We start from the raw sequence: 20080 nt of genomic DNA, 5'->3' as shown, positions 1-20080 counted from the left end.
CAAGTTTTAAAAAGTTTTCAAGGGTTTGGATTGAAGGGAAGAAGTGTTTTTCATACTTCATAAAGTAGCAAAGTGACTCAAGAACTTATCTTTAATTTAGCTTTGTGCAGCTACATTTATTCAGTGTATAAAGATTGTTGGGAAGTAAATTGCAGCATGAATTCAGGATTTTAAAGTGGATTGACAATGCCTTGCTGGTTGTTTTCAAATTGATACCAACAAATAGCTTGTAATACTAACAAGCTGCAGAAGAGGCTGTAGCAGTCATGAACTGCATAGATTTCTTTTACCATAAGTTAAAAAAATAATAAAACTAGAATTTCTATCTGCATATCATGTATAGCTAGATAGATCACAGTAAGAAATTGTTACTGTTTTACTTGTTGGTTGTTCAGTTGCGAGAGCAAAAGGTCTTCCAAACGAAGAGTTAATCTAACCCTAGTCATATTGTCAGTTTTTGAATGCTGGCTACCTAAGCAAATCCAAGAGATAATCTCACATAATAAGTTAAAGCTGTTAGAATAATAGCTTAAAATAGCTATATTGTTGAACAGTCTTTACAGTTTTTCCAGTCTAGTGAGGGTTTTGTGGGTTTTGTTGGTAGATTGGTTGTTTTGCAGAGCTGAAGGGCTTGGGGAAAAAAAAAACCTGATTAGTATGATCAGCAGAGATTGCAAAATCTGAGCTTTTTGGGTTCACTCTGATAGATTCAGCATTGCAAGTAGTTGAAGAATGCTTTGGTATTTGCATCTGCTTCTGATCATGCTAAAATGTTTTCCTGGGGGTTCTGCTGGGCTGAGCTGATATTTACTTTTGCACAGACTTCAGAAATCAAAATGTGTAACTGTACATTGAAATCTAATCTTGGAACTTTTTCTTTAGCAATCAGATACTGTGACAGATGCCATCTTGTAAAACCAGATCGTTGCCATCACTGTTCAGTATGCGACAAGTAAGAATATTCTTAAAATAAGTGGTTTTCTGACTTAATCAATTTTCCTTTCTTAGCACAGAAGCTTTTATTTTTTTATGAGTAGATTTTTCAGGCTTAATACTTTGGCAGATACACTTTTTTGCCCTTAGGGTTTCTTTTTTTGAGATTTAGTTTTCATTTACGTATTTCTGAGGAAGTCTATAACTTAGTCTAATTCATTTGATGACTTCCTTGATGCCAGCATGGATTACATGGTCTTATACATTCTTCACATAATGGTTAAAAATTATAAATATTAATGAAGAATTTTCCTTAAGAATGTAACCAAAAATACTTGATAAACAAAAATTTGCTGCTTTTGTTAGAATCTGAATAAACATCACCACCCATCTCAATGTAATCATGATGTCACATACTACCTGAGGTAATAAACTTAATATCCTATTTTTTTACTGGATAGCTTGCAGGTTACTTTTGTTTAGAGAAAGAAACAGCCAAGCATTCTCCCATTTCTAACTGAAGCCATAAAACTTAAGTTTTTGTTTGTCTGACTCAAAAGGAAGTTCATACTCTCCAGAAGTCTGATTGCTTTCTAATTTAATCTTTCTTTTGGCTGTTCTCTCTGGCCTTTCTCCAATTAGCTCGGATGTGCTTCTTCACTCTGGCCCCCAGTGCTTTAAATTTCTAACTTTGAGAGAAGATACTTCTTCAGAGGGTCATTTATTCTTAGCTTTAAGGCTGTTCCAAATACTCTGCAGCTGACCAAACCTTCCAACACAATTGTGAGGTAGAGAAGACATTCTGTTTTGTCCAGCAAAGCAGCAGAGGCACTGAAAGAGAAACAGGTTTGAGGCAGGAAGAACATCTTGGTTGTGTTGTATGGAATGGTGGTTTCAGTGTCAGATAGGAACATAGTCATGTGTGTTTCTAGTGTAGAAAAAGGGTGACTTGTTATCCTACAAAATGTGAGTGAAATTTTCAGAATGCAATTAGTTAACATATTTTGTAGAATACGTTTATTTTGTCCTTACCTTACCAAAATTTGCTTGTTTCAATCATATCTGATTTTCTTGTGAACATTTTATTAATGGAGAGTGATTAGTTACAAAAGTGTTTGGGATTTTTCACACAAGGTAAGCTCTTAAATCCTTGTCTATATGCATAGAAAGATGTATATATTTCTATAAAAACAGACCATGTTCTTGGAAATATATTTAGTTGTATGACCAAGTACATAGTAATTGAATTAGCCCAGTTTCTAAGGCTCTGCCAAAAAATAAACAGTAGCTGAAAAACCTATTCAGATTGAGGACCAAATGCTAAAGTTGACCAAGTCCTATAAATTGCATTTTCTTAAATCACTAAGTTCTTGACATATCAAATACTTTGAGTTTGGTTTATCTGCAGTTTCTCCAGTTCCCTTGTAGGTAAGCTGTATTATGTCAATTTAAATAGATGTATTTATTAAATAGATCATATAACACACAGTAAATATGGGTCATTTTTTAATCTGTATGTAAATAATTTAAATCTGGCGTGTAACTGTGCTTCTGACTATTATCCTTTCTTTTGTCTTTTGCGATGCTTGGAATTCTGCTGGGGCTTTTTAAAGATGCATTTTGAAAATGGATCATCACTGCCCTTGGTGAGTGTACTATTGGTTTTCTTTTCTTACATTCTGATTTGGTAAAATACACTTTTGTGGGGCCTGCCATGAAGATGATGCTTCAGTTTTCCTAGAGTTAGATGTGTATGGGAGGTTACTGGTCTTGCAGAATTGTTGGAGTTGTTTACTGTACTTCCTCTTTTCCTAGTTGTGACATATGAAAAGAAATTTAAATATCATTTTCCTTGGACCTTTGAGTTAGATACCTCTTTATGTTTTTACAAGTATGGATGAAGTACCCTTCTGATCAGTGAGAACTTTTAAGAATTGCGTCTTTTCTTCATAGCATTGGAGTATTACTGTGTCTTAGTTGCATTGAAGGATGAAATGCTACCGGGGGTTTAAAATGAAAGGGCAAGGCTGTGCATAGTTCCTTTTACTGAAGCTCCCAGGACAGCTGGAGTGGGCTTGCTGGAAACACCAAGTTAGCATTTTTAGTTTTATTCCCATAAAACCTATTCTTTATTTTCTTTTGTTCTTTCTCCCCTCTCTTTTCCACCCTCCCTCCTTTTGCTGCTGTGTCAGCCCGCACGGTGGTTTTGTTCTCCTCTCTTTTCTTAGCAGCTCTTGGAACCAGTGGATAGACAGGATGTATAATTATTTTATGTCAGTTTGGCAGGTGTATCTCACAGAAATAATTAAAGATAATTGCTTAGTAAGGTCCAAGTTTAGAGGATTGAGTGGCAGTTCTTCACCATATAAAATGATCAGAAAAGAAGAATCTTCTGTGTTGGACAAACTGAATGGTAGATGGTTCTAAGCAGTTGTTTTGACACTTTCTTATATCAAATTCTAGGACAGAGGGGGCTCTGTCCTGGGGCAGGCAGGGGTGCTGGGCTCCCCTTGTTTCTCTTTGTCCTGACAACAGTATCTGCCATAATGCAATTTGATTTTAGAAATCCTGTCTTATTTTGCATCTACATGGTAGATACAATTGAAAGAAATAGTTACCCATGTAGGATAGAGCTTTTTTTGCTGTAGGGATAATCAGCATGTGAAAATTGATGATGTTCACTCTTAGTAGTGTGCTTCTTAAAAAAAAACCACGAACAGCAACAAACAGACCCACAACAAAGCAAACAGGTAAAACCATTGAATGTGAAACAAATTTCTTGTAACAAAAAAGGTGGTTTTTTCAGCTTTCTAATAGCTGCCTTATCAAAAGCTCTAAGAAAAACAGCTGCCAGGCTATTCTTGGCAAAATATCGGTGAAAAGTCTCAACATGACTATTTATATTCAGTATTATAAACACTCCTTATAAACTTTATGGTCTCTTTGGGATTTTTTTGAGTTTTTCTGTCTTAAGACATTTACATGAAAATGTTCTTCATGTAAGCTTCAATTTCAGAAAAAATCCATTATATCAAATAAGAAATCATAAGCAGCACTTAGGTTTTGTGTAAAGGGACAGTGAAGTGTTATTTCACTCCTAGAAAAACAAACTGTTTCCCTCTCAGTAGCATTTGCTTACTATACATGTTTATACTCAATCTAATAACATAAACATACCCAGTTTGAGAGAGTATTTACATTGCTCATTGCTTTTCATCTAATGAATAAGCAATGGGTGCAAAAACCAAAAATACAAATGGAGAAGATAATTGAAAAATGTGTAATGCTTCTTGATTGATAGATGTTCCTTTTGTACTCCAAGTAACAGAAATGCACTAGAAAAAGAGGTATTGTGCGTTTTTTCCTAGTTTGAGCAGATGTTCACAGTTCCTTGCTCACCCTAAAAAAAAGAACTATGTGGAAGAGATGAAAGAGTCTTGAAATACTTCAGAGGTGCTAAACAAGCTTTATAGTTTTCTGTAAAGACCCATATTCAAAGGTTCTTAGGGAAATATATGGCTGTCTTGCCAGCAAAAGTAAGGGTGCAATTCAGTATAATGGATGGGTTTTAGCCCCTCTGAACATCATTAGGTTCTGCTTTGCTTTTCATGTTGGGATTTTTTGGTGGGAACAAGTTGGGGGGGAAGGAAGGGGAAAAGAACTCACATGATGCTTAGGGAGAGCAGGGAAACAGCAATGAGAGTTATCTATAATTTAATGTTCTGCTAGGAGAAGGATTTCTGGATAAAGGATGGGTAAAAATAACCTATGGAAAGTAAGATGAAGCATTTGGAAGGCAGAGGTAATAAGATGTTCTCATGTCCTAGCCCCAAGTCAGCTGTCTTCTGCTCTCTGGGAGGCTTTATTTTGGCTGTCACTCCTGCGCTAATGGAAGTGCTGTGATAAACGGAAATATTTAATGCTAACTGCCCACTAACTACTCTAAAAGGTTTAAGTGATGCATTAGTGATTTCTAGTGCTACTCACTGTATACACATGGAGCTGCAGGTGGGAATCCAGTGGCTTGAGACATCACCAAAAATACCATTTGTATAAAACGCTCTTAGTACTAACAAGGTGCATTTAGGAGCACCTTAAGAATAATTTGAAACATCTCTCCTTTATCTTTTGAGTAATCCAAATACTTAGCATCTCCTGGATTCTGTGATGCTTTTTGTTAACTAAGTTGCATCACCTTCAGTGCCTTGTAAATTATTTCTTTGCCTGGCATTTTCAGTAGACTAACCCTTCAGACAGGAATAATATATATTCTTTTTGTGCTTGAAAATGAAGCGTTTAAAATGTTAGCTGTAATCCAAATTGTTATTCTGGACTGTTCTGATTGTATGAATGTTTCACTGCAATAACATACCATTATTTAGTCAGTTGTTGGTATATTTATCAGTTTTACTCTTTCTCAGAAATGTTACACTTCAAATCTAACCACCATTCTTGGGGCTTAAGATTTGGTGCTACATGCTCAAACAGTACAGTTACAAAACCTTGGTGTTTACTTTCTCTTCAATCTTCTGCTGAACTATTCTTTTCCAGTAAGACCTCTGCAGTGTGGGGCCTTGCCAAAATTGAAGGGAGGATAATAATTTATGCAAGTTCATTTTGACACGTGTACCACATGCCATAGTGCAAAAGAACAGTTAGAAATAAATCTTTGATTCAAGAAACTTCATCTTCGGGGAATAACATTTCACTTGGTATTTCTTTTCTCACATCAAACAGTGGCTTAAGAACAGTCCAAAAATAAATATCATGAAAGGAAAGTAGGTTTATCGTAGAAAACTTGAACCTGAATTGCTTGCAGTCTATCATGGAATTGCTTACTTTGACATATTTAATGAAAAAACCCACTTCACTGTGGAGAATTTTGTATTTACTTTTCAATAAGAATAATGATGACCTTACAAATATATCTTCTTTTTCTTTAGTTAGAGCAATCTGTTGTGAGCTGTTAACTGTAGTTAAACAAATGCTTAGCTATTGCTCCATGTTTAAATGACAATGCTAAGTTTAATGTTCAGCCAAGGTGTTATGTTTTGTCTAAACAAAACTTAAAACAAAGTGACCCAACTCAATACACACCCTGAGAATGGGTAACAGTAATGTACAGTGAAAATTTCTTTGCTATTTTAAGATTTTACCCTTATCTGATTAGCATGTCTCCTGCCATTAGCATCACCATCTCCCTAAAGAAGAGAATAGTTGCGGTAGCTTGTCCTGCGCTTCTGGAAGCTAGAGTTGAGCCTCACCACACATTCTTTTTTTTCTTGTTTTTCTTTTTTTTCTGAGAATTATTTATCAATATACAAGTATCTTTATGGATGTAGTCTTCTGTTAATTGGCTGATCTTTCTGACAGCAGTATCAGTTAGGTTTTTTTAAACTCACATGAAGAGTTCTGTCAAAGCACGAAGATAACTTTGGTTAGCTTCTCAAATGCAACCAAATAAAAGAGGAAGCAGTTTACCAATAAACTGCCTGTGGGAAGCACTCCAATATTTTTTCATTTGGTGGGTGTAATATAGTTATATGTTTAATAGAGCTCTAAAATTCATAATACTTAATATGTTGTCTCTAATGTGAAGCTTGTGGTACTAAATGCACCCTCATCATCATAGTGTATACTAGTTGCTCATTATCATGTATAAAATCTGTACAAATGGGAGACAGGTGATCTTAAAGCCCATAAGTGAAAATGATGAGATTTATTTTAACATTTAGATGTGTATCTAATGTCTTATTTCCTGTCATTTTGTCACGGATATGGAATGTTTTCTGTTCAAGAGTAGCATTTCTCTCATTATTTTATGTAAATACGGATATTTTTAGGAATCTCCTATGAATGGTCTTACGTTTGAGAATCTTACTAAGAAGTTTTGTAGTATGAGAAGTTTTAAGTATATAGTATGATTAATAAAGGAGGATCTGGATTAAATGAGATGGCTTTTATTCTCGCAAAATTCAGTCAACTTTCAGTTCTTGGCTTGTTACTGTCCCAGCTGACATGCAGTATGCCCTAATGGTATGATATGGATACTTACCTGCAAACTAAAAATACAGCTAACTGCAATCACATTCACATCAGATGTTTGGAGAACAAATTTCGTACCATATGTGAAAATTTCATTTCAGTAAGCTGTTGAAAGCGGTGTTACCTGGTAAAGTTCTTTGGGCTTTTTTGTGGTGGTGGTGTTTTGGTTTGGGTTACTACACTAATTTGAGAATTGAAGCTAAATCCATTCCAGTAGCTTGAGGCAGCAGAGATAGGAAGCAAAACTTGATTTGCATGCTGGTATAAACATTTTTAGAGTAAATAAGTTTAATTTAAAATGGATGAAAGCAAAGAAAAATTTCATGACATTTCATTATTATGAGGGTTTTTTGTTGTTGTTTTTATCAGGGTGAACAACTGTGTAGGATTCTCCAATTACAAATTTTTTCTTCTCTTCTTGGCTTACTCGCTACTGTATTGCCTTTTCATTGCTGCAACAGATTTGCAGTACTTTATCAAGTTTTGGACAGTAAGTACCCCAAACTACATACTGTCTTTGAGTGTGTGAAGTTACTGCTGTGCAAGAAGTCTAAGGGGGCCTACAAAAAAGCTAGAGATGGACATTTTTAGATAGTACAAGGGGAAATGGCTTTAAGCTGAAAGAGGGCAGGTAATGATTAGGTATTAGGAAGAAATTATTTTGCTGGTGAGGCATTCGAAGGGGTTGCTCAGAGAAGTTACCAATTCCCTATTCCTGTAAGTGTTCTGGACCAGGTTGGATAGGACTTTGAGCAACTTGGTCTAGTAGAAGGTGTCCCTGCCCATGGTGGGGGGGTTGGGAACTAGATGATCTTTAAGGTCCCTTTCAAGCCAAGGCATTCTGTGATTCCAAGGCATTACATTGTAAACTAGTATCTCCTAATATCAAGTACAAAAGTACAAAATATTTAATAAATCATAGCCTTCATGTTTTTCTCTTTACCATATTTTAATGAAATTTCACTTACTGCTTCATTATTTTGAAAAGGCTAATTAAATGACACAATTTTTGTAAAGACAAATTATTCCTCTCTAAAAGACACTTCAAAGTTCGGATCTAAATTTCAGGTTCTTGCCTTCAGTATTTAAAGTTTCCCAAGAAAGGATCTGTTTCTTTAACCTAGATGCTGTCATGAACCTAATTGCATGGCTCTCTGTACATAGAAGGTGTATAATCCATTTATTTATATTCTTGTTGTGTGGTGTATTTGTCTGTGTGCTGAATTTGATTTGGCTGAATAGAAGATTATTAATAATCAAACAGCTATTTCCCCAATTCTAATGGCATTTTTTTTTTAATTTTTAGAATGGCCTTCCTGATACTCAGGCCAAGTTCCACATCATGTTTTTATTCTTTGCTGCAGCTATGTTTTCTGTCAGTTTGTCTTCTCTCTTTGGGTATCACTGTTGGCTTGTCAGCAAGAATAAATCTACATTAGGTAAGTAGATTTAATGCTTCTGTGTTTGACAGCAAAAAATAAATAATAAATGTATCTTAGATGCATGGGGGTAATGGAAGAAGTGGGCAATTCTTTACAGGTTCCTTGGACCTTGGTTAGAAGACTCTAGAGTTCTGCTGCTCCCTGGAAATTCTGACTCTTTCTCTCTTGCCCCAAAGGGCCAAGTTATTAATGAACGTACGTTCTTCCTCTCACTGCTTTCCACCCACAGCTCATTAACAGAAACCGGATAAACTAAAAAAATGAAAATAAAATCGAGATAAATTTCTAATAAATGTTAGATGGATTACTGCATGCTCACACACGTGATTCTTGTTCGGCATTCCCAGCCCCAGGTCAGAGTCCTCCTGTATGGTGTCTCAGTCAGGGCAGTGGCTCCAGCGCTTTGCTCCCTCCCTTGTCCCCTGCAGAACCAAAGTTCTGTCAGAGCTGACTTGTGACAGAGGAACAGGCAGTGCTTCTGTATTTAGTAGTAAGTGAACAATGGAGATCCCAAAGGCAGTTTCACAGTTGTGAGAACTGTCTCCCACAGATGCATAGAAAGGCCTCTGTGTTATGAATTAATTTTAAAAACCTCAGAGGTGTGCTGTGCCTCTGCTATGTGGCAGTGCAAATACAACTGCATCGAAGAGCAGTGCTAGAGCACGATTTCCCTCCACTTGAGTGCACATGTGTCTGATGACAAATCTTAATAAATAAAAGAAAGTGTAGAAGATAGAAGTGCCTCTTCTCTAGTGTATGCTGGACTGTAAAAATGCCAATTTGGAATCTAGTCATTAAAATTTCTAAATCTCTAAATGCTTTCCTGTTGGCGTAAGCTGAATTAAAGTAGGCCAGTGAATTGACCTGTATTTTCCAGTTCTCTTTGGACTTGCTAATGATGATTAGTGATGATTTTGGTGATTAATGGAAAACTTTGAGAATAGGTATCTGTATCAATGGAAGAAAGTTTGTTTACTTTAAGATTTCCTCTAGGATTTTTGAGTTTCTTCAGTATTCTAACAAATCATTGACTTTGAACAATTTTTTACTGGTATTAGTTTCTATCTAGTAAAGTAAAGTTTTATTAAAGTAAAAGTAAAGAAGAGTTTTATTAAAGATGCTTATTTGAATGGAAATAAATTAGTGTTCTGTTTATAAACTCATAATTTTAGTGCAAAAAAATTTTTCAGAGGGATCCATAATATATTACACTTCTAATTCAACATTTCATGTTTTCAAAACAAATGGAATCCCATACTGGTAATATAACATGTTTCCTGCATACTTAAGTTACTCAGGAAGATCTGGGTGTCACTTCCCATTTTACTTTGGGAAATTGCTCAATACATGAAGCCTTAAAAATGCAATTTTGGTAATGAAGCCATGATAGCTTTAAGTGTGACTGTGCTTAAATCATCCTTGGAGTTCTTTTCCTAGCCTAACATGGGCATCTAAAAGGGTGCCCCTGTTTTCCCTTCCCCCTTCTTTAAAACCCATTGTAAGTAATGCATACTGCATGTGGAAGATCATTTCCAGCAGTTCATAGCTAAGGTTTGACTGCAGAAGCACAGTCTCAGCATGGTTCTGACATGGTTTGTGGGAGCTGTGCTGTCAGGACATCAGGACACAGCTTGCCTGCTATGTATAGCCAGTTAGGGCAATTAAATGGCTATCAGTCACTTGGTGGAAAGTGAATGAATATTGTGCTTCAGGCACTTTGCAACACTTGAAGCTATATTTAGCTCTCTTCTCCAGAAATTTAGGTTGGATGTCCAGGGGGAATAATCTGGGTTTACGAGCAAAGACATTTCTTTATGCAGTGGTAAAAATACATAGTATTTTCATACCCCAGGGTGTTAAAAGTTAGTCTTACTACTAAAGTGGGTTAACTTTTTCTTCTTTCCCATTACTTTTTCTGGAATAAACCCTTTGTTTAGGTTTTTCTTTATTGAGCACACTCTGTGGTATAGTCACATGCTGAAATCTTCATATAAACATACCATGCCTTCTTGAAAAGTGAGTTCCTCACTATTCTTGCCTTGATGAGGGAGGAGAGTAAAGGAGACTTGCACCCTTCCTCAGCCACTGGACTTGCTCCATATGCACAGTGCCTGTGTAGCACTGACTTTGGCTTCTAAGAGTGCACTCACTCTCTCTCAGTCGTTTGGGTGGTACAGCCTTTCCTCTTGGATAACGGTACCTGCAGGGCAATTGCCTAAATACTGGTGGGAGACTGAAACATGCAAACTTGCAAAGAGGTCTAAATAATCTTTTTCTTTTCAGAGGTATTCAGAGCTCCCATATTTCGTCACAGAACAGATAAGAATGGCTTTAGCTTGGGCTTCAGCAAAAACCTAAGGCAGGTGTTTGGTGATGAGAAGAAATACTGGTTGCTGCCTGTGTTTTCAAGGTATACTGTTCCTAATGCTTCATTTGTTTAAACTGTTGAATAATCAGGATCCAGAGAGTTTTGGGGGATGGTTCATTTTTTGAAATAAGATGTAATAATACTTTAATAAAAAAAGTTCTTCAAAGTTGAGAGTTTTTTGTATGTATGACACTAATTCTGGATTTTTCAGTTTAGGGGATGGTTGCTCCTTTCCAACTTGCCTTGTTAGTCAGGATCCTGAGCAAGCTTCCACACCTGGTGGACTTAATTCATCATCCAAAAAGTAATCTGCTTTTTGTTACTTATTTCAAATAGTTGATTTTATTTTTCCTGTGCACACATAAACAAAATGATGTATAATATACTTAAAAGTGGTAGGGAAATGAAGAGTATCCTTTTAATAAATCCAAGTCTGATTTTAAACAGTTAAGCTGTAAATCAGGTAATCCTCAGATTTATATATAAATTTATGGAAATGAGATGGGGTGGGTTTTTCTCCCGATGTGCTTTGTCTCAGTTCAGTGGCATCCCAGGAACTGAATTTTCCACACCTGCCTAACAATCAGTATCAGCAGCGTTCTGTTCTGCATACGTCGGAGATGGTTAGTCAGTCTGCCTGCGATACAAATGCATTACCTTGCATGGCTTTTGGGGGACCCCTGCTTCTTCTTGTCTGGTGAAACCTGCTTCATATAAGGGAATCCCTAATGGCACCTGTACCAGAGCACAGGAAGCTGAAGTGTTCTTTCTGCTGATAATAGAACATATTTTATTAATTCTTATCCTTAATGGACATGACATCTTTAAAGTGTGAAAAGTATGCATATGCTCCTTTAAATAAAGTCATACTGCATCTTTTTCGAAACATTTATGTAATGAAAACTGTGATAAGTATAGTAGACTTGAATGTGTGGCTAAGAAATGATAATGGAATCATACTGACAATCTTTTGTTCATAAAAGACATACGATATTTCAGCTAGCTGCTTACTGATGTTTTATCTTACCCCAGCATTCCGTAGCTTACATTAGGAAAGAGATTCTGGAGATGTTCACTGTGTATCATGTCAAGAGTGCATTTGGAGCTGAAGTACATCTATTAATACACAATAGCTGTCAAATTAAAAATCCCTATGCTAGGGAGTTGCTTTTTAGATTGTGCTTGCATTTGTGACAACTACAGTGTAATGTATGGGATGATAAAAAAGTAGTGATTCATCAGACAAGAGGCAAGGTGAGGTAAGGAAATTACTGCGTATGACAAACTGTTTGTAATGTGTGGTAAGATGATGAAAAATTACTGCAGTTCAGTAATGTTCTTTTTATTGGCACTACAGTGAGAACCATCTGTTTCCTGCAAAGCCGTTGCGTGATTCCCAGAGCCACCTACTTACGGATACACCATCTTGGTCAGAAACTACTGCAAAGGCTGAAAAGGGCAAAGTTGGTAAGGAGTTGACTTATGCTGCAATGATTTATGTTGTATAAACTAGTTTTGGAGGATATAGTGTAACAATGACCGTGGTCACGTGGTTGGTATTCATGAACCAAAATTCATGAAGCTTATTTTAAATACATGCTTGTAGGAAGTTCCATGTATCAAGCTGCTGTGCCTTTCCCAAACCTGACCAAGGGATACTGAGAACACTGAAACCAGTAGGTGCTAATTATTTTTTTAAGCTAGGCTTGATAGCACTTTTGACAACAAATTGCTTATAAAAGAAGTAACACCTATTTGCAGCTAGTGAAAAGCTGTGTAATAGACACAGGACAGGAATAGACTTGGTAATAGTGTAGTGACATTAAAATGATTGTTAATTCAAGGTTGTATTATTTGCTGAAATTGACATGAGACCTTTTCCTGTGGGAATACTATTTTTTGTCTTTTAAGGTATGAGCAATCCTGCATTAACCATGGAAAATGAAACCTAATTTCCCTTAAAAGAAACATCTGAATATGTAAGGAAAGGTATGGTAATATTCTCGGTACTTAATATTTTATCCACTGATTCCTTACCATTGAAGAATGCACAAAAGAAAACTACTAAAACACTTCCTGTTTTTGTTCCTTCAGTTAATTTTTTTACCACGTGTTGTAGCAAGCACATGAATTCATAGTTTTAAACTAAACCTCCTATTTCTTGATGTGTCATGTTTGTAAATTAGTTTGATCTTTATACTCATTTAGGTAGTAGTCCAATATATTATTATTATTATTATTTTTATTTTATTATTCCCTTTCTTTTGAAAGATACTGAGATTGTGAGTATTCAAGCTGTTCAGCCAATATTTGTAGTGCTAAGTTTGAAAATTAGGCTGGTTCTTAATACTGAATGCAAAGGTCGTAGCTTTGTCTGCTAAAACAGATGAAAGTCTATCAAATGATGAAGCAAAAAGGATTTAGTCTAATATATAAGCTATCAGTGTCTTGCTCTGAGTTGGGTACTGAACTGCATCCTGTTTAATAGTAAAAACGTGCTGCCTGCTCAAGGCAAAAGGTGCCCATATGACTTCCTGAGCATTTAATCACCTGTTGTCAGAAACAGCTGAGATTTTCTTGATCTCTTGCATTAATATCTTGCAACACAGATTTCTCAAAAAGTTGTTTGAGAAGCAGCTAGTAAATTCTGTTAGGTACATAGCAGGAGTTGACCTTTACCCTGGGTTGTGGAGAATGAACACAATCATCATATTTACTCTAGTACTTGAATATTGCTAACTCCACCGAAGCTTACAGAATTAAACTATTTCATATTCAAAACTGTATAAAAATTTTGACTCCAACCCTAAGAATATCTGCATACCAAGTAATTGGTATGGAGGAGTTGTTCCAGCAAGGTCATTTTTTCTCTGGTGTTGGAAGCACCTTTTCAGTCATCCCAAAAAAGTGTCTCAAGTGGATGTCCTTCATTTATGTGTGATACAACTCTTGGACATGCTGTCGTAGCTGTGAGGTTGCTCATGGTCCCTCATGGAGGAAGTGAAAGGCATGGAAAGTCATCGGGAAACTGCAGTGATTGTTACTAGACCCATTAGGAATGGTACTGCACTGTCAAGGCAGATTGTAAAACTAGCAGGTGTGCAGATACCAACAGATGGGCCCATAGCTTGTACCAAAAAGTTCCCAAAAGTTCAGTTTGGTTCACAAAAGAAATTTAAAAACCTCTTGGCCCTTATATTCTGGTTTTGTGTTCAGTGATGAAGACACAGTTCCAGATATAGGTACATCTGCAAACTTGATGGTATGAAGTGTAAGAGGTGTTGAAAATGTGGGTGTCAGATGAACAGAGTTAAGAGATGAGCGAAGGCAACTCAGACAGTGTCTTCAATTCTCACTGCTCTGTGTATGTTATTTTAATAGAATATAAACCCCTCATTTCTAACCCTTTGTTCAAAATGTAAAATGCTGCATTTCTGCCTTGTTTAATCCATCAGTTCTTTCAACAAAACAACAGCTTCTGGAAAAGACTAAATTACTTACCTTCAGTTAGTTTAATATCTTACATGTCATCACTAATCAAGCATAAAACATTGGAGACAGACTTTAAAGCAACAGATTTTTGGATTGTTACAGAAATATCATTAATTGCAACTTACTAACACTTTATTTACTTAAGCAATAGTTTTTAAATTTTAATCTTTCTTTGAAGAGTGTGTACATTGTATTGGAACTCTGTCATTCAGATTGCTCTGATTACCAGACATGGTCTGTGACTGTTTTAAAGATGTTAAAAGTGGGTGGGTTTTCCCAGCTGTTTAGCTTGATAAACATCTTGTGGTCTTTTTAAGTTGATTTTTTCTTTTAGTCCAGTCTGAGAAAGATTTGTGTTTGCAGTGTGATTACTTCACTCCCTGGGGGTTGGGGGCTTTGTTTGGTGTTGTTTTTTCTTTTTGTAAGCCTCCATTTTGAAACATGGCTTTTTAAAGAGAGATTACTTTTAGAGGCGGTTATGTTCCAAAAAGTAAGAGCCACAGGAAGGGGCTCCTGGAAGTTGGTTTTGCCTCAGATGGAGTCATGCACTTTCAGAAGGGTAGTAAGGACTGGTAATTCTTTGGCATGAGCATAAGCACCAGATTGGTTGTACCCTTAGATCTGAGATATTTCTTTGTGGCAGTTAAAACTTTCTGGAGAATTAACAAAAAAGATAGATTACTGTCTACATATATGTGACATACTGGAATGGGGGCCGGAATAAGAGCCCTTATACAAAAACTTCTTTTAGCTACTTTGCATTTAACTTCATTTCTTTATTGACAATATTTGAGTTATATTTATTCCTAGGGATTGAATAGAATACTTTTAATAGAGCTGCTGAAGTCACCACAACAAAACCATGTAATTTCATCTTAGATATGAAAAATACAGCCTGCAGTCCCTGCCAATGTGTTAGAATTCGAATTTCTGTCCCAATGAAAGATCTGTTCAATATCCTGTATCCTATAATCCTTCATATTTCAGCAGAGGACAAATTACTGAAAGTGCCAGATGTGGTTTACACTAATGAAATAGAGAATTATTTTTTAATTATGTTGGTACCTGGAAGTATTTTAAAAATAGCTCATGTCATTTTATAAACTGGTGGCCTGCTTGCTGTGTAGTCAGTACTTATCACTGTCATCCTGAAGTAGATTAATAACATAACTGTGAACAGTCTTACTGGGTTCCTCTTCAGGGTGGAAGTTTTATTCTGCTGTTGGTCACCTTCCCCTTCAAGTTGATGAGATGTGTTACAATAACATAATTTTTAAGTATTCTTTGATTATAATACTGTGTTTTGTGATTAATGTTCTGTTCCAGTTTAAGAACAAGCTGTTGTTGGAAGGAAGATGCATTCTTCCAAATATCAGCCCTGTTGGCCAGCTGCTCCTGTCTGCTCCTCTATGGATGTGCTCAGAAAACAAACTGACAGATGATTAGCTGTCTCCATGTCACTGCTTGAAACACGAAACTAAACATACTACTTCTGAACCATATAAAGGATGTTTCAACTTAAAATTACTGGGTTTGAATGGTGAAGGATGACTGAGTACTAGAAAGTAGAAAAAAAGAAGAGTCTGTGTTTACAATTGTAAAAATTCAATGGCTGGTTTTACTTTGATATTCAGCACAAGAAAAATGTGATCTCTTTACTATAAGTTCATGTTCTTGGCTTGGTTTTGAAAATTCACCTTTTAATTGAAGTTATTGCAAGTAGTTGACTTTAAAATCAAATTTTTGCACTACTGGCTTTATGGATTGGGAGAACAGCCAGTGTTGATTAGGAATAGTTTAGTGGCTTGGTGGACTGTATTTTCTTTTGAGCCCTTGATAAGCAATTTTTGAAGATAAGAAGACCTAAGTGAAGTGTCTGACTGTTTTTGGACCATTTTTTGGAAAACATTTTTGTAAGAGCTCTGTTTTCCCTCAGATACGTACTTCCAATAGTTTGAAAAGTTGCTGAGAGGGAAAAAAATCCTTTGGTTAATTGAATGCTACAGTGGGTCACTGCTCAGTGATGCGATAAAAAGCCTGTGTTCAGATGGGAAATACGTAAACTAAATGTATGGGGATTTTGATGGGAGCTGCACAGAATAGTCCTATGAAATGGGAATTTTATTGTCCCATTTGGAGCTCTTAACCCCTTTGGGAAGCAAATGTTGGCCCTGAACTTTGATCTAAAAGGCTTTTTACCAACTGTGTTAGTTACTGAGGGCCACTTACTAATTTCTTATTAATTGATATTTGTCTCAGATTTCTTTTTTCACTTTTTCTTCAAGACACTGCCTTTCTTATTGCATAACTTAGTGAATACCATATACAGTCAAGGAGACTTACTGTTATAGTTTGTGATATTTGCATTTACAGGACAATGGACTTTTGATTGCAATACCAAAAAGCCAAGCTGCTGTACATAGGAAATCCCATTCAGTTAAGTTAGGACCTGGCAGCTTTCTTAGGATTAGAGTTTACTTACCAGAATAAAAGAGGCATTTTTGGCTCTTAAAGTCAAGGAAGTTCCAGCAACACAAATCTAATTGTCTTGTGCCTTTTGTATACACTACATTTATGGTATCAGTGTTTACATTTAAATGCAAATTTCTATTCTGAAAACAACTTTAGGAGGAATTTAGTTATGCTTTCTAGGGGGCTAGATAAAAAGAGTAGTCAAAAAAAAAAGTGAAAACCTCTCAGACTATGCTGAATTCAGTTGAAAAAGTGCTTCTGTTGTCAAACCTGAGTTATTGAGTAGTTTGGTTTACAGTGTAAAGATGCCAGTCATTTGTTCAGGAAACTGGCAGCAGGACTAAATGATACAATTCTGAAAGCTGAAGATGCTATAATTAACTTTTCTGCCAGCAGGTAACTTTAAAATTTGTCCTTCTTGGGTGTGCAACTTTAGTTCTTGCTGGTGTAGCAAAATGTGGCTTTGTTTTTTCCTCTAGTAAGGGAAAATGTATTTATTTTTTTTAAATCTCAAAATTTTACCAGCCTGAAAACATCTGTTTATTGCCAGAAGTGCCAGAGTGTGGATCCCTTGATGTAGGACACCTTTTTTAAACTAGCATGAAGGTAGCATACAGTTTACATGATGCCTGCAGAGATCTAGTTACCAAAAGATTTTTTGCAGCTCTTTATTCAGTGTTGTTCTGTCAGCTTACCTCATATTCGTGTTTGTTTAAAGGCGAACTTGTCAAGGGATAAGGGGGAGAGGGAAAATATATTTTTTAACACTTCAGGTTCTCTATCTGTAGAGTCTTGTTTTTTATGCAGTTAGTCACAGGGTGGTTTGTCATGGAGCATGCATTTAAAAATACTGAGTAGAAAGTTGAAATTCAGCTTCAGTGTATCTTGCTCCGTATTTTTATGTAAAGACAAAAGATTTCTTCCCCAGCAAAACACGTCATGGAAATGGATCTCTCTAATACAGATGTCAGCCTCTCTGTGTCCAGGGCTCTGAGATCTCTCAGTAAGGCTGGGGATTAGTGTAGAGAAATGACAGAGATAAGGGATCAAGAAATGCCTGACTTCTCCGTGTCTCAGAAGTCACACTTGGAAAGCACAATAGCCCTAAATAATCTACAGCTTTGCTGCAGCCAGAGGCTGTCCCCCTCACAGAAAACTGATGGAGGCATGGGAAACAGACACTGATGAAGGGAGGAGAAAGGGAAAGAAAGGATGGTAGCTCAGAGGTAAACATTGAGCAGGTCTGAGCCGGAGAGCTGTAACTACATCTGCTCCCTGGATGGGCATGAGCTGTGTTCTCCATGAAGAGCACTGTCAAGCAGGCTTTGAGGGTTCCTGGCAGTTCTCACTGTGTAGAGTATGGACAAAAGTGAGCTAATCATGCTCCAAAGTATAATTTCTGATGGTATGACTATATTCTTGGCTTTAAACTCTCTAATACTTTCTATAACAAAGTGAAAATTCTCTTTTTGACATACTGACCATTGTCAGTGTTACAATGCATGCAGGAGAATTTGTGAAGAAGTCAGGGTAGCAAGGATGCAATGTTGTTTGTCTGCTTACACTGATTCTCCTGTCCTTTATATTCTTGCTAGGCACTTTACTACAGCCTTTTGTGTAATTTCTGTATTTTTTTTAACGAGTGCTTTTTACCTACTGTACAGTTACTAATCTACTTTTTTGCTAAAAAGAAAATACTTTCCCTGATATTTGTCTAGAGGTATGACTGCTTTTCAAGCTTTAGTGGAAACTGGACGAGTTCTGCAGACTCCTCAGAAGGGCCTGAGTCCCAAATGACAACAGAGTTAAATTTATTTTGTATATATGTAAACATTCATATTAACCATAGCTCCCTACATGTGCAACAAGTTTCTTTTATTTGTTGGTTAGAACAAACCCAAAACATCACCAGAAATAGTACACACACACTCTGTGTCAGTTGATATACCAGTGATGGAGTGCTCAGTCTTCACAGAGAACTATTTTTGTTAAGAAAATGGAACACAATCTTGGTGAGCAGTTAAGATGTTAAGACACAGCTGCTGTTAGGCACTTTAATTCTTTAACTGGAGAGAAAAAACCACTGTCCAGTTTAGGTTACAGACTGAAAGTTCTTTAGTAGACTATGACTGGGCAGGTAATGAATGAAACAGAATCACAGAGTGAGTGGCTAAGTTTGGAAGGGACTACCACTGGGGTTATCTGGTCCCTGCTCGAACAGGGTCATCCTAGAGCACATTGCACAGTATTAAATGGTTATTGAGTATCTCTTGTGAGGGACACTCCAGAAAGGAAACAAGTTTGTTTTAGTGCATGGAATGCTGTAGCTGGTTTTCATCATTATTTGGACTGAGAGTTCTTCCCCTGATTCAGTTGACTGGTGTGTGGAGGGGTGGGGGGAAATATATTTCTACATAAATTTAGTGTATAACTTTGCCAGTTGTTAATGTATTGCTCACATAAATAAATGCTTCATGTTCAGCATGTCATGTACGTGGTAGTCATTGACACACTACCATCAGTTTTACTGATCTCTACTAGGGCTTCATTAACACCATAGTTGCTGTAAATGTCCCCCCTCATCCCTTCAGCAGAGTCTTGGACTTTTATAGGTGTATTTCCCTTCTCCAGGGTGCACCTCACAACACACTGACACTGAAAGAGGTTGAGAAGGAACCAATTCTTTTATCATCATTCATGGGCAAAACATTCCATGCTTTTATGCTGGCAGAGCAGACAGAGCTGCACTCCTTTGAGTACTGTTGATGGTCAAAAAGGTGGAATTTTGTCCCCCAAAAAAGGGGTGGGTGGGCAGTGTGTCTTAAACCCCCTATACTTTATAGAAGTGAGAAGGTGCCAGAAAGGTAGTTACTAACCAGTATTGTCACCCACAGCAGCTTTGCTTCATGGGGGCTCTCCACTCCCTGCCGTGCCAGATTCTCCAGAGCTGCCTGACTTTCCCCTTCCTAAGAGTCTTTCGGAAAGTGCTGGATCCACCTCCAGTGCAGAGAGGAGCGAGACTGTCTGCTCAGGGACTTCTAAAACTGCCAAAGTTACATAAAGATGAAAGCAGCTTTTACCTGTTCCAGTTCAGACATAACCTGCACTATATGGTCCAAGCTCATCCTGTTTTTAAAACCCTTCCATAAATATTGGTATTGAACCATACACAAACATCCTCATCCAAAACAAGATTAAAAAAAGAATGTGCTGCTAGGCAGTGGGGGTGGTGGGATGTCTCTATTGCTACTTCACTTGCATCTAGCAGCTGCTGATCAGTGACCTTGTAGTAGGATGGGAAAAGCAGCAGCCTTCTGGGATGAAACTC

General features: G+C 36.8%; 1 protein-coding gene across 1 annotated transcript in view; it reads left to right on the top strand.

Moving 5' to 3' along the window:
• The window catches only part of ZDHHC2 (zinc finger DHHC-type palmitoyltransferase 2), a 36526-nt gene extending 17285 nt beyond the window's left edge, over positions 1-19241 (top strand). Inside the window, exons 5-13 of the mRNA XM_039550538.1 lie at positions 883-952; positions 2547-2579; positions 7348-7468; positions 8285-8417; positions 10704-10830; positions 11000-11092; positions 12146-12255; positions 12700-12777; positions 15607-19241. Of these exons, the coding sequence (XP_039406472.1) occupies positions 883-952; positions 2547-2579; positions 7348-7468; positions 8285-8417; positions 10704-10830; positions 11000-11092; positions 12146-12255; positions 12700-12740 (728 nt within the window). The 3' untranslated portion in view covers positions 12741-12777; positions 15607-19241. The remainder of the gene's footprint in view (positions 1-882; positions 953-2546; positions 2580-7347; positions 7469-8284; positions 8418-10703; positions 10831-10999; positions 11093-12145; positions 12256-12699; positions 12778-15606) is intronic.
• The last annotated feature ends 839 nt before the right edge of the window (positions 19242-20080 follow it).

This window comes from Corvus cornix, chromosome 4 (genome assembly GCF_000738735.6).
Source record: "Corvus cornix cornix isolate S_Up_H32 chromosome 4, ASM73873v5, whole genome shotgun sequence".
NCBI lineage: Eukaryota > Metazoa > Chordata > Aves > Passeriformes > Corvidae > Corvus > Corvus cornix.
Note: the sequence above shows the minus strand (reverse complement) of the source record. Positions and strands in the feature narration are given on the sequence as shown.